The sequence below is a fragment of the Oncorhynchus mykiss genome, chromosome 2 (genome assembly GCF_057628025.1).
Source record: "Oncorhynchus mykiss isolate SJ-2025 chromosome 2, ASM5762802v1, whole genome shotgun sequence".
Classification (NCBI taxonomy): domain Eukaryota; kingdom Metazoa; phylum Chordata; class Actinopteri; order Salmoniformes; family Salmonidae; genus Oncorhynchus; species Oncorhynchus mykiss.
The window spans coordinates 95358867-95372543 of NC_143023.1; the positions used below are offsets into that span (position 1 = coordinate 95358867).

At 40.9% G+C, this 13677-nt stretch overlaps 1 protein-coding gene across 13 annotated transcripts in view; it reads left to right on the forward strand.

The window, feature by feature from the left end:
• Positions 1-12768, forward strand: part of LOC110502458 (uncharacterized) — a 56296-nt gene extending 43528 nt beyond the window's left edge. For 7 of the 13 annotated variants that reach the window (XR_016490049.1, XR_016490053.1, XR_016490050.1 and 4 more), the window contains 6 exons: positions 368-569; positions 2279-2387; positions 2844-3117; positions 6853-6984; positions 7517-7580; positions 9157-12768. Coding sequence is in view for 6 of the 13 variants with exons in the window: in XM_090213253.1 (XP_090069379.1) it covers positions 368-569; positions 2279-2387; positions 2844-3117; positions 6853-6984; positions 7468-7580; positions 9157-9169 (843 nt within the window). In the remaining 7 variants the exon portion in view is untranslated. Of the gene's footprint in view, positions 1-367; positions 570-2278; positions 2388-2843; positions 3118-6852; positions 6985-7467; positions 7581-9156 lie in introns of all 13 variants that reach the window. The other 6 variants (XM_090213253.1, XM_090213254.1, XM_090213251.1 and 3 more) reach the window with 1 other exon arrangement.
• The last annotated feature ends 909 nt before the right edge of the window (positions 12769-13677 follow it).

The following is a 13677-nucleotide window of genomic DNA, read 5'->3' on the forward strand; positions in this document are numbered from 1 at the left end:
GCTGTTGCTGAGATTGATTTATTCATTAATTCAATACAGGTGCTGCTGCTGAGATTGATTTATTCATTAATTCCATACAGGTGCTGTTGCTGAGATTGATTTATTCATTAATTCAATACAGGTGCTGCTGCTGAGATTGATTTATTCATTAATTCAATACAGGTGCTGCTGCTGAGATTGATTTATTCATTAATTCAATACAGGTGCTGTTGCTGAGATTGATTGATTCATTAATTCAATACAGGTGCTGTTTCTGAGATTGATTTATTCATTAATTCAATACAGGTGCTGTTGCTGAGATTGATTGATTCATTAATTCAATACAGGTGCTGTTGCTGAGATTGATTTATTCATTAATTCCATACAGGTGCTACTGCTGCAGCAGGCGGCGGAGGAGTCGGCGGCTGAGAGGGAGAACGACATCGCCTCCCTACAGGAGGAGCTTTGTCGCCATCAGGCCGAGCTGGGGAGGCTCAACGAGGAGGCACAGGAGTACGAGCTGGAGATCACCACGCTCCGTGCCGAGATCAGCATGAAGAGTCAAAGGAGAGAGGAGGAGAGGAGAGGAGGTGAGAGAGGAGAGGAGGAGAGGAGAGGAAGTGAGAGAAAGGGAAGGAGGAGAGGAGGTGAGAGAGCTTTAGGGGAAGTGGTGGGGAGTGGATGGGGAGGAGAGGACAGGAGAGAGAGAGAGGAGAGGAGGAGAGGAAGTGAGAGAAAGGGAAGGAGGAGAGGAGGTGAGAGGGGAGGAGGACGGGAGAGGAGCTGAGAGAGAGTGGAGGAGGAAAGGTGGGAGAGAGGGGAGGAGGTGGGAAGGAGGTGGGGAGAGGAGAGGAGGGACAGGAGAGGAGCTGAGAGAGAGTAGAGGAGGAGAGGTGTGAAAGAGGGGAGGAGGTTGGGAGGAGGTGAGGAGAGGACAGGAGGGACAGGAGAGAGAGGGAGAGGGGAGGAGGTGGGGAGAGGAGGGGGAGCACAGGAGAGAGACAGAAGTAGGAGCTGGAGATCATCACATGGCAAGACGAAATCTGGGAAGGTCATCACAGTACATTTGCTGATCTCATGTCCACCAGCCAGGTCAAAGCAACATCAGCAAACAGCTTGTGTAAAGCCATCCTTTCCCTGAGTCACACCCTAACCCTCTCTACAAGAGCACAGCAGTGATGTCATGTACTGGGCGAGAGTCCCTGATGTCACCGTGCCTCCCCCCCTGCCTTGCCTCATTCCCTGACAAACTCAGTGTGACATCACCCTTCTGGTATCCCAAACACACACCCCCTCTCCCCCACCACCACCCCTGCAGCTCACTGTGAGAGAGAGAGAGCAAGCGGTGGGGAGTAAAACACATTTGTAATGCTGCAGCCTTTTCCTCAACCCATTTTTATTAAACCCCAGCCTTGATCTATGTGTTTGACTGTGAGATGCTAACCATCAGGGGCAGACTGGGACCAGATATTGTCCCTGGCATTTCTAACATACTAGCCCATTTGTCTCCTTGAAGCCCCTACACCGGCCCATTTTTCTTTTACTTGAGTCCCCTATCATTAGCCAGATATTCATCCGTTTGCGTACAAAACCAAGTTACATGGGCAAAAAAATGGACCAGCCGTCTTGGCATTTTCCTGAAATGCCAGATGGCCAGTCCGCCTCTGCTAACTATGATGCAACCAGCATCTGATGCATAGGATGACCAGGGAGGTTAACTTGAAAAGTGTGTGAGTTGGGCCCTTTTCCTGTCCTGTCCATTCAGAATGTAAGGAGCACGTTTCAGTAGAAAAATGCATGAAGTAAAAAGTAAATACATTTCTTAAGGAATGTAGTGAAGTAAAAGCTGTCAAAAATATAAATAGTAAAGTACAGATACCCCAAAAACTACTTAAGAAGTACTTTAAAATATTTGTACTTAAGTACTTTACACCCCTAGGTTTGGGTCACAGGTTTCTAGGTGTCACATTCCAGTCTGACGTTAGGTAGACACACACCAGGTCTTTGTTTTTCTGGGTCTCTCATTGAGTCTCTTGACTATTTATAAGCTGCATGGGCACGTACAACAGGATGAATAGTTTTGAGGGGTAGGCCACATGAGTATAGACCCAGAGTTGATACTTTATGTAAACCGGTAAAGTGTTTACCTGTGGCTGAACCTGTGGAGGTTGTGTTGCTAGTACCTCCCCATTTCACTCTGTTTCAGACCATTTTCTCCTGGGTCGTACCTAATGAACACGACCCTGGGGTGTGATGGTCCTGTGCTGTCCTGACTCCTGTACCTGTCCTGTGTGTTCAGGAGACGTAGAAACACTGAAGCAGGAGTGTGTCACGTTGAGGGAGGAGTGTGAGACATTGAAGAATGACAACAGACGTCTGACTGAGAGACTACAGCTGCAGAGGACAGGGTGAGAAAATCTTCTTCTTCTAGTTATTTTTGTTCTTGTTTCTCTTGTTCTTGTTGTTGTTCTTCTTGTTTTTCTTCTTCTTCTTCTTCTTCTTCTTGTTTAAAAAAAATGGTTCTTGTGTTTCTTGTTCTTCTTGTTCTTCTTGTTCTTCTTGAGATTATTTTTCTTGTTGTTCTTCTTCTTCTTCTTCTTGTTATTGTTCTCCTTTTTGTTCTTTATGTTTTTCTTATTTTCTTTTTATCTTCTTGTTGCTGTTCTTGTTATTCTTCGTGATCTTCTTGATCTTTATCTTCTTGTTCTGGTTCTTCTTATTAAATTTGTTCTTGTTGATCTTCTTGTTCTTCTTTTTTAAATTTTAAAATGTTGGTTCTTCTTGATTTTCTTGAACTTCTTTGTTTTTATTCTTCTTGTTATTGTTCATTTTCATTCACTTTATAAACGTGTAATTTTCTTCAGCCACCTGTCCCTAAAGGAGGATGAAGAGGACACTGGGATCGGAGTGGGCACAGAGATGGGGGGCATGGCTGAGAGCTACATGACCATGGCAGACTGCCAGTCAACGGGCACAGGCACCAACTGCCGCCTGAAGGACGTGTCCATTCAGAAGAACATCTCGTTCGATGGGAAGCCCATGACCCCCACCGGCTGGAATGGAGGATTTGGGGAGATCGTCTCACTAAGGGACCAGCTGAAACAAGCTGAGGAGAAGGCCTCACTGGTACAGAGACAGGTACGCTACATAAGATAAAGATGATTAGAAGATACAGTGGTGGAACAGTAGTCATTGATGCCAACTGAATTTCTGCTGTGCTGTGGCAAGAAACGATTAGGTGGTTCAAGGAGGTTATAGGCGGGTCATTGTGGCACAGAAAAGTGCGACTCCCACTACCACATTTATAACTATATTGAGTGACTCAGACACCACACGTATCACAGTAGCAAAATAAAACATCAGAGAAGCAGCTGGCAAATCACAGACTACCCTGTCACACAAGTGGCTAATACTTATTTTTAGGTACTGCAGTAATGGACAACACAACACAGTGCACTAACCTGGCCTGCTGTTTACATAACCTCTGTTCTGGGGTGTTCCACAAGTGTTCCTTCCAGGGAGTGTTTGTTTGCCACCGTCCTTCTGCTTTCTCTTTGAGGTATCACCCAGGTTACCGTAAAGCTCTTCATGACATCTGTGGATGTAAAAAGGGCTTTGTTAAATAAATCAAATCAAATTGTATTTGTCACATGTGCCCAATACAACAGGTACCTTACTGTGAAATGCTGACTTTACAAGCCCTTAACCAACAAAGCAGTTCAAGAAATAGAGTTAAGAAAATATTTACTAAATAAACTAAATTTAAAAAAATGACATAACAATAATGAGGCTATATACAGGGAGTACCGATACTGAGTCAATGTGCGAGGGTACAAGTTAGTCGAGGTAATTTGTAAAGTGACTATGTATAGATAATAAACAGAGAGTAGCAGCAGTGTAAAAACACAGGGGGGGGGGGGGGGGGGTCAATGTAAATAGTCCTGACGGCCATTTGATTAATTGTTCAGCAGTCTTATGGCTTGGGGGTAGAGGCTGCTAAGGAGCCTTTTAGTCCTAGACTTGGCGCTCCGGTACCGCTTGCCGTGTGCAGAGAGAACAGTCTATGACTTGGGTGACTGGATCTTTGACAATTTTTTGTGCCTTCCTCTGACACCGCCTAGTATATACAGTACCAGTCAGTAATTTGGACACACCTACTCATTCAAGGGTTTTTCTTTATTTTTACTATTATCTATATTGTAGAATAATAGTGAAGACATTAAAACTATGAAATAACATATATGGAATCATGTAGAAACCAAAAAAAGTGTTAAACAAATCTAAATATATGTTATATTTGAGATTCTTCAAAGTAGCCAACCTTAGCCTTGATGACAGCTTTGCAGACTCTTGGCAGTCTCTCAACCAGCTTCAGAGGTAGTCACCTGGAATGCATTTCAATGTACAGGTGTGCCTTGTTCAAAGTTAATTTGTGGAATTTCTTTCCTTCTTAATGCGTTTAAACCAATCAGTTGTGTTGTGACAAGGTGGGGGTGGTATACAGAAGATAGCCCTATTTGGTAAAAGACCAAGTGCATATTATGGCAACCTGTTATGGCTAGCGGAACCCCTTGACAACATCAGCTGAAATTGTTTTTCTAAATATTTAACTTTCATATATTCAAAGGTGCAATACACCAAATTAAAACTTCTTGTTAATCTAGCCATCGTGTCAGATTTCAAAAAGGTTTTACATCGAAAGCACACCATACGGTGACCTATGTTAGGTCAGCGCCTAGTCACAAAAAAACATACAGCCATTTTCCAGCCAAAGAGAGGAGTTACAAAAAGCAGAAATAGAGATAAAATGAATCACTAACCTTTGATGATCTTCATGAGATGGCACTCATAGGACTTCATGTTACACAATACATGCATGTTTTGTTCGATAAAGTTCATATTTATATCCAAAAATCTCAGTTTACATTGGCGCGTTATGTTCAGCAATGTTTTGCCTCGAAAACATCCTGCGAATTTGCAGAGCCACATAAATTTACAGAAATACTCATCATAAACTTTGATGAAAGATACAATTGTTAGGCATAGGATTAAAGATAAACTTCTCCTTAATGCAACCGCTGTGTCAGATTTCAAAAAAGCTTTACGGCAAAAGCATACCATGCAATAATCTGAGTACAGCGCTCAGCCACCAAAACAAGTCATACAGATACCAGCCATGTTGTGGAGTCAGTAAAAGTCAGAAATAGCGTTATAAACATTCACTTACCTTTGATGATCTTCATCGGAATGCACTCCCAGGAATCCCAGTTCCACAATAAATGTTTGTTTTGTTCGATAAAGTTCATCTTTATGTCCAAATACCTCATTTTTGTTCACGTGTTGAGTTCACCAATCCAAATGCACTAAGTCCAGACGAAAAGTCAAAAAAGTTCCTTTACAGTTCATAGAAACATGTCAAACGATGTATATAATCAATCTTTAGGATGTTTTTTATCATAAATCTTCAATAATGTTTCAACCGGACAATTCCTTTGTCTTTAGAAAGGAAAGGGAACGGAGCTCGTGCTGACGGCCGCGAGCGATCAACAACTAAAGGCTTTCAGCTGAGCCACTACTGTGACTGGTCTTATTCGCTCCTCTTTCACAATAGAAGCCTGAAACTATGTTCTAAAGACTGTTGACATCTAGTGGAAGCATTAGGAAGTGCAAAATGACCCATATCCCACTGTATATTGGATAGGCAATGACTTGAAAAACTACAAACCTCAGATTTCCCACTTCCTGGTTGGATTTTTTCTCAGGTTTTTGCCTGCCATATGAGTTCTGTTATACTCACAGACATCATTCAAACAGTTTTAGAAACTCCAGTGTTTTCTATCCAAATATACTAATAATATGCATATCTTAGCTTCTGGGCCTGAGTAGCAGGCAGTTTACTCTGGGCACGCTTTTCATCCGAACGTGAAAATAATGCCCCCTAACCCGAAGAGGTTATGGCAAGAATATCTCAAATAAGCAAAGAGAAATGACAGTCCATCATTACTTTAAGACATTACTTGCCTAGTTAAATAAAACTTTTATAAAATAAATAAATATAAGTGAAGGTCAGTCAATAAAACCATCAAGCGCTAAGATGAAACTAGCTCTCATGAAGACCGCCACAGTAAAGGAAGACCCAGAGTTACCTCTGCTGCAGAGGATAAGTTCATTAGAAAAAAATCCACAAATTAAATTATTCTACAATATAGAAAATATTAAAAATAAAGAAAAACCCTTGAATGAGTAGGTGTGTCCAAAGTTTTGGCTGGTACTGTAGGTCCTGGATGTCAGGAAGCTTGGCCCTAGTGATGTACTGGACCGTACATACTACCCTCTGTCGCACCTTATGGTCAGATGCCGTGCAGTTGTAATACCAGAAGGTGATGCAACCGGTCGGGATGCTCGCGATAGTGCAGATGTATAACTTTTTGAGGATCTGGGGAACCATGCCAAATCTTTTCAGTGTCCTGAGGGGGAAAATGTGTTGTCATGCCCTCTTCACAACTGTCTTGGTGTGTTTGGACCGTGATAGTTCATTGGTCATGTGGACACCAATGAACTTGAATCTTTTGACCCGCTCCACTACAACCCCACTAAAACACCGCCTCTACTATTTTCATTTTTTTTTTAAATAAATGTGATGGATTGATCCAGGGGTGTCAAACAAATTTTGCCTCAGGGCCATATTCAGTCATCAACCAGGGCCGATTGGTTATGAAAATTGGTTATATATTTCCTCACCCTAAACATTTGGAAAAATATGTCCTCTATCTAGTGTTTTTTGAATTTTCGATGCTCCCTGAACTGTCTAGCTTTCATTTAGGTGATTATTCGATGATTATTAGATAGTTTGCTCTACTCTGTCTCTCTCAGTGTGACGGTTTGAAGACAGAGCTGAGGGAGCTACAGGTGCTATATGACTGCAGCCAGAGGGAGAGGGCGGGGATGGAGGAGGAGCTACTGCGCTGCAAGGCAGAGTTGGAGAGGCTGGCTGGAGGGGGGCAGGTGAGAGGTCACACTGGGGTTAGAGGTCAGGGATCGCCATAGTGATAGGAATTAATAATGGTATTTTGCATATCTATTGCAAGGCTTTTGGACGTATGTTGTCCATTCTGACTGTTTCTAACTGTTTTCTGACTTCCACATTTCTCTGCATGAGTTTTTTTGCGATTGTGTTTGCTGTATTTCTTGTTTTCATTTGCGGAAACTTGAACGTTTTTGTAGAAAACACATCACACCTATTCTGTGTCTGTTGATTCCATTCTCTCTCTCTCTCTCTCTCTCTCTCTCTCTCTCTCTCCATTGAAGTCCATGCCATGACTTCCCTCCCCCTTTATGCCATATCACGTTTCGTTTTTGAATTATTTGTGTGATTTTGTGGTGTCCATATGTCAACGTTTCTGCCCTCCACTCATTTATTATTTCGTTCCCTCCATTCCTCCCTCCCATCTCCATCCATCCGTCCCTCATTTTCTTCCCTTCATCCAGAGCTACATCCATTCGTCTGAGTCTCCTGTTCTCTCCATCCCCTTCATAGGAATAATTATAATATTGGGAGTGGTTTGGTGCTGGTTGTCCGAGCTGGCGTCACAGAAAGCAAGGTAGGAGGAAGGATACTTCTCTGTCTGTCGGTCGTCTGCACTTTATATAGATATTACTGTACGTAGTTCAGGCAAGTAAAATTAGATAGTCAAGTAAAGTATTCCTAAAGTCTTTCTTACAGATTAACCTTTTACTGCAGTGGGCTAAATCAGGGTCACCCAGAGTGTTTCTTGGTGGTCTTTAAGAAATCTACTTTGAAACAAAAGTGAACACCTCACACACATGGTTATGGGCTGTACCATGTCAGATATAGAGTTGAAATGTATTCCATTTTTAGTTTGCATCCCAATATATATATACTGAACAAAAATATAAACGCAACATGTAAAGTGTTGGTCCCATTTTTCATGAGCTGAAATAAAAAGATCCCAGAAATGTTCCAGATAAAGAAAATGTGGTGCACAAATGTGTTTCCATCCCTGTTAGTGAGCATTTCTCCTCTCCATCCACCTGACAGGTGTGGCATATTAATAAGCTGATTGAACAGCATGATTATTACACAGGTACACCTTGTGCTGGGGACAATAAAAGGTCACTCTAAAATGTGCAGTTTTGTAATACAACACTATGCCACAGATGTCTCAAGTTTTGAGGGTGCAATTGGCATGCTGACTGCAGGAATGTCCACCAGAGCTGTTGCCAGAGAATTTAATGTTCATTTCTCTACCATAAACCGCCTCCAACGTTGCAGTACATGTAACAACGCCAGCCCAGGACCTCCACATCTGGCTCCTTCACCTGCAAGATCGTCTGAGGAGGGGGACGGGGGTGCTTAGAAGTATTTATGTCTGTAATAAAGACTTTTTGTGAGGAAAAACGTATTCTGATTGGCTAGGGGTGGGTGGGCCAAGTGGGTGGGCCAATGCCCTCCCAGGCCCACCTATGGCTGCACCCCTGCCCAGTCATGTGAAATCCATCGATTAGGGTGTAATGAATGTATTGCCATTGACTGATTTTCTTATATGAACTGTAACTCAGTAAAATCTTTGAAATTGTTGCATGTTGCGTTTATATTTTTGTTCAGTATTCATCACAGATGACTGAAATACAACAAAACCGTTTGATATCGATACACCAGATTTCAGCAAAAAAAAAAAAACTTTATTGTTTATAAAATTATGAAAAATATGAATGACATTCCACCCATGAGGCCACTAGAGGTCGCTATGATCATTCGACTGCAGGAAAGGTCAACAGAGTTTTGTTTTGATCAGGTCCTGAGAATTGACCTAGGAGTGGCAATACACTTTTGTATAATTGAATAATTACTAGCTAGAGACTTCCAATTACAAAGGCACATGCATGAAACATACCAAGTATTTTTGGGTGACAGACGTGGGACAGGTGGGCCGTTTCATACAGTGCCCTCCAGTATGACATCAGTGCTAGATTAGTGTTTGATTATTTTACTCTTTTCTATGTCCAAAATGTGTCTGAGTGTATTTAATGGGTGCACTAAGTGCTTGTGTGTGTGTGTGTGTGTGTGTGTGTGTGTGTGTGTGTGTGTGTGTGTCTCACAGTAAGTGTGCTTACATCTCTAAATGCTACCTCTGACTTCTCTCTCTGCGTCCTCAGGGGTGTGATATAGAACGGAACCCTATTCTGACTGTCACCGCGGCAACAGCTGTGCTTCTGATTCGTGGCTAGCTTGTTGAGAGGCCCGATGTTGAGCAGGTCAGATCAGTGACAAGTTACACCGACAAAGACGGTAATGTCTGCTTATAGACAACTACCCTCCATCCCCACCCCCTTATCACATCGATCTGGGACGAACAACAGATCACACGCCATTCCTCTAATTCATCGCTAGGAAGAGGAAATTAAGATGACAACTGTTCAGAAAACAGGAGCATGTTGAAAATGGAAAACTTGTGTGCTCATAGTTCTGATGGAAAAGATGGACTCCTTTTCTCTCCTGTTCTGGGGGACACAGGTCTTCATGAAGCTGAGAACATAGGGTGGATACTTACATTTAATTGGATAGTACCTTTCCCGCATAAATCTAGCTGGTTCTGTCCCTGTGACATCTCATTCTGTCTCTGTCTCTCTGTCTGTCTCACGGGTCTTGACTATGGGACTCAATTGGTCCTGAGTTTAAATGTCTTATACTACTCTTATACAACTCTCATCTTGTATTTTACTAAATGTAATTATTAATATGTTAATTGATTGGTCATCTTTTAACAAGAACCACCTCTGCATCTTGCACATTTTGCTGAATTAAAAACTCTTAAATAAATAAATAAAATCCACATGATGTTGTAAATAAGTCCTAGTAGAATCTTTCTGAAAATATAATTATATCTACACGTGTAATTTATTATTTAAAGGAATATGTCGAATAGGTGAAATAATTTAATGTCTGTGCCCGTGTCTTGTGAATAGCTCAAACCATGGGGATTTTTCTCAATTAGAATTAAATGAATAATGAAGACCTAGTATAGAGTTCTAGTCTAGAGTGACATGCTTTTCCCTACAAAAAAAAATGTTTAAAGGCAATAGTTAATTTATAAAGCATTACGTTCTAAAATATTTTCTCATTCATTTACATTCACTTTAAAAATACAATGATCATTCCAGATGTCCTACCTAGAGTGAATTTGTTATTAGTGAGGATGTTTAATCTGGGTTTTCAGAGTTGGGTAAATGCCTATTTGTTATGGTGTCCTCATTAAAGGGGGAAGTGTATGGGAGATGTGTGTGCTAGTCTAGCAGCTGTTCTAATGCACCTGTCAGTCCTAGCCCGGTGTTTCAAGTCTATGTTTAACCAACCATCTCACCCACATACCAGTGTCCTGGCTATTTTTGTCCACAGTCACAGTCACTTCTTTTATTTACTGAACTTAACTTAGTGCACCGTCAGACAGACTTGGGTTGAAATACTATTCTGAAATCATTTCAAAAACCCTTATCGGTGTTTGATTGAGATTCCTGATTTAATGGACCAAAATAATTGTCCCCAAACGGCAAACCCCACCCATCTGTCACTCCAGGCAGGCTAAGGAAAACACCCACAGCATTTGAAGGAGTTAGACATGGTATTTGATCCCAGGTGTGCCGTCGGTAGAGTATGCATGGCTTCTGACTGCTTTGTCATGCAGTGACTGTATAATTAGCCACCCAAATATGTCAAGTTAGCACGCCCAGTCTGTATTTTCTTTTTCTTCCACATCCCAGACTACACATCCCAGATTACACATCCCAGACTACACATCCCAGACTACACATCCCAGACTACACATCCCAGCTCACATGCCAGACTACACATCCCAGACTACACATCCCAGACTACACATCCCAGACTACACATCCCAGACTACACATCCCAGACTACACATCCCAGCTCACATCCCAGACTACACATCCCAGACTACACATCCCAGACTACACATCCCAGACTACACATCCCAGACTACACATCCCAGCTCACATCCCAGACTACACATCCCAGACTACACATCCCAGACTACACATCCCAGACTACACATCCCAGCTCACATGCCAGACTACACATCCCAGACTACACATCCCAGACTACACATCCCAGACTACACATCCCAGCTCACATCCCAGACTACACATCCCAGACTACACATCCCAGACTACACATCCCAGACTACACATCCCAGCTCACATGCCAAACCACACTGTCTCTGATATGCCTTTGACCAGTTCACCCGTGAAGACTGGGGCCCATGTTTTTTTCTTTTTTAAGAGTCAGTAGGAGTTCTGATCTTGGATCAGTTTTAACTTTGGGATCATAATGAACAACATCACATGGACGTGGCCGGGGGTCGGGGAGGACTGACCCTAGATCAGCACTCCTAACCCAAGATGCTTTATGGATATTTTTTAGTACAGTAACACATTAACTGTATATGTGTCATGTTTCGATAGTGTGATCTATCTATTTGAATATACTGTAGCAGCTATTCATACAACAGACAAAGAACAGCGAATATTTAACCTTGAGCTTGTGAATGTCACAAAATACCTAATGTACACACTATACATAACTGAATTGTTTCTGTACTTTTTAATCTACTAACACCTTCTTAAATGTGGAGAGAAAGGAATGTGTTTTTTATAAGGGGGATGGATTTTCTTGGCTTGGGTTGGTCTTTCCACATGTTCTGAAATGTCATTAAATTTATTTTTAAAAACAATTCCAGGTACACAGCTAGACAATGTTGACGGTCAGCATTCCATAGTTGAATGACGCTTGTGAACATACCAGAGATAGGATATTTCATTTGTGCCGTGTCTGGTCGTACGTGATGGTATGCCTGTGTGTGGGGACAGACGATTGGTAGACCATGAGGCAGCGAAACAAGTTTGATTGCAGAAGGCATTCTTGAAATTGGATTGTTATGTAAAATTATGTCAATCGTTTTTTTTCGGGGGCAAATTCTAAATGTGTCTGGATTGAACCGTTCGATTTGTCGCAAAAAAAAAACGAGGCAGCATTTTAAACGTTTTAAATGATCTGTTAACAACTGTGACATTTTGTGACACATTAAAAGTCTAGCTACATTAGAGTTAATAAGGCATGCTACATATAGTCTAAGAGAAAAGTTAAAAAGTTAACTTATGTTTAATATGAGGTTTTTGTTTTACTTTGTATTTGTTTGATAGCATAGGTTCAGAAGTGGTATCGACTAACGTGGGAGAGAAATATGACTAAAATCTCCATTTGTAATAGCTTTGTAGAAAGTCTATTTTGAGAGAGCAGTGTATATTTCATATCCAAATGATGTAAAAGTGTATTCATGGTGAGTTTATTAAGAGAACCAAGTAAGTGTTGGTAAGTGTTTTCTACCTCTGTTTTCAATACCTCTATGTTTATTTGAGTAGTCAGTGCATGCAGGTCGAGGTTGTTTTTGGTGTTAGTACCCAGCATGAGTATGCTATTGTAATAAATAAACAACCCACCAAAATCAATACTGATCCTCTGTTCACAAATTAATCTTGAATTTAGTTGTGGGACATCTTCTAATAGACAACAGTTTGTTTTCATTCAAGTTCCTAAATCTTCACAGACGAGGATGGACTCAAACCCAGTAGTAACACCTCCTCTAACCAAATATCTTTCTGCTGCTAAACTTCCTGAACTTTAGTTCATATAAACGTTGCTTTAACCTGAACATGATTGTTTAAGCTTATTAAAACCTGTTTTTCGAAAACAAACATTACTGTGTGTATGTGAGTTATATTGAGTTTATATGATGGTTCTCAGTTTGCTGCTTGCATTTTGTTCCCTTTGACTTTGTGGTTTGGAATATACAGTAGTTGAATATACAGTAGTTGAATATACAGTAGTTGAATATACAGTAGTCATGGCTTTGTTGTTACCTGGTGGTATATTATATAGTATTATATAGTAGTCATGGCTTTGTTGTTACCTGGAGGTATATTATATAGTAGTCATGGCTTTGTTGTTACCTGGAGGTATATTATACAGTAGTCATGGCTTTGTTGTTACCTGGTGGTATATTATATAGTATTATATAGTAGTCATGGCTATGTTGTTACCTGGAGGTATATTATATAGTAGTCATGGCTATGTTGTTACCTGGAGGTATATTATATAGTAGTCATGGCTTTGTTGTTACCTGGAGGTATATTATACAGCAGTCCTGGCTATGTTGTTACCTAGAGGTATATTATATAGCAGTCCTGGCTATGTTGTTACCTAGAGGTATATTATATAGTAGTCATGGCTATGTTGTTACCTGAAGGTATATTATATAGTATTATATAGTAGTCGTGGCTATGTTGTTACCTGGAGGTATATTATATAGTAGTCATGGCTATGTTGTTACCTAGAGGTATATTATATAGTAGTCATGGCTATGTTGTTACCTAGAGGTATATTATATAGTAGTCATGGCTTTGTTGTTACCTAGAGGTATATTATATAGTAGTCATGGCTTTGTTGTTACCTAGAGGTATATTATATAGTAGTCATGGCTTTGTTGTTACCTAGAGGTATATTATATAGTAGTCATGGCTTTGTTGTTACCTAGAGGTATATTATATAGTAGTCATGGCTTTGTTGTTACCTAGAGGTATATTATATAGTAGTCATGGCTTTGT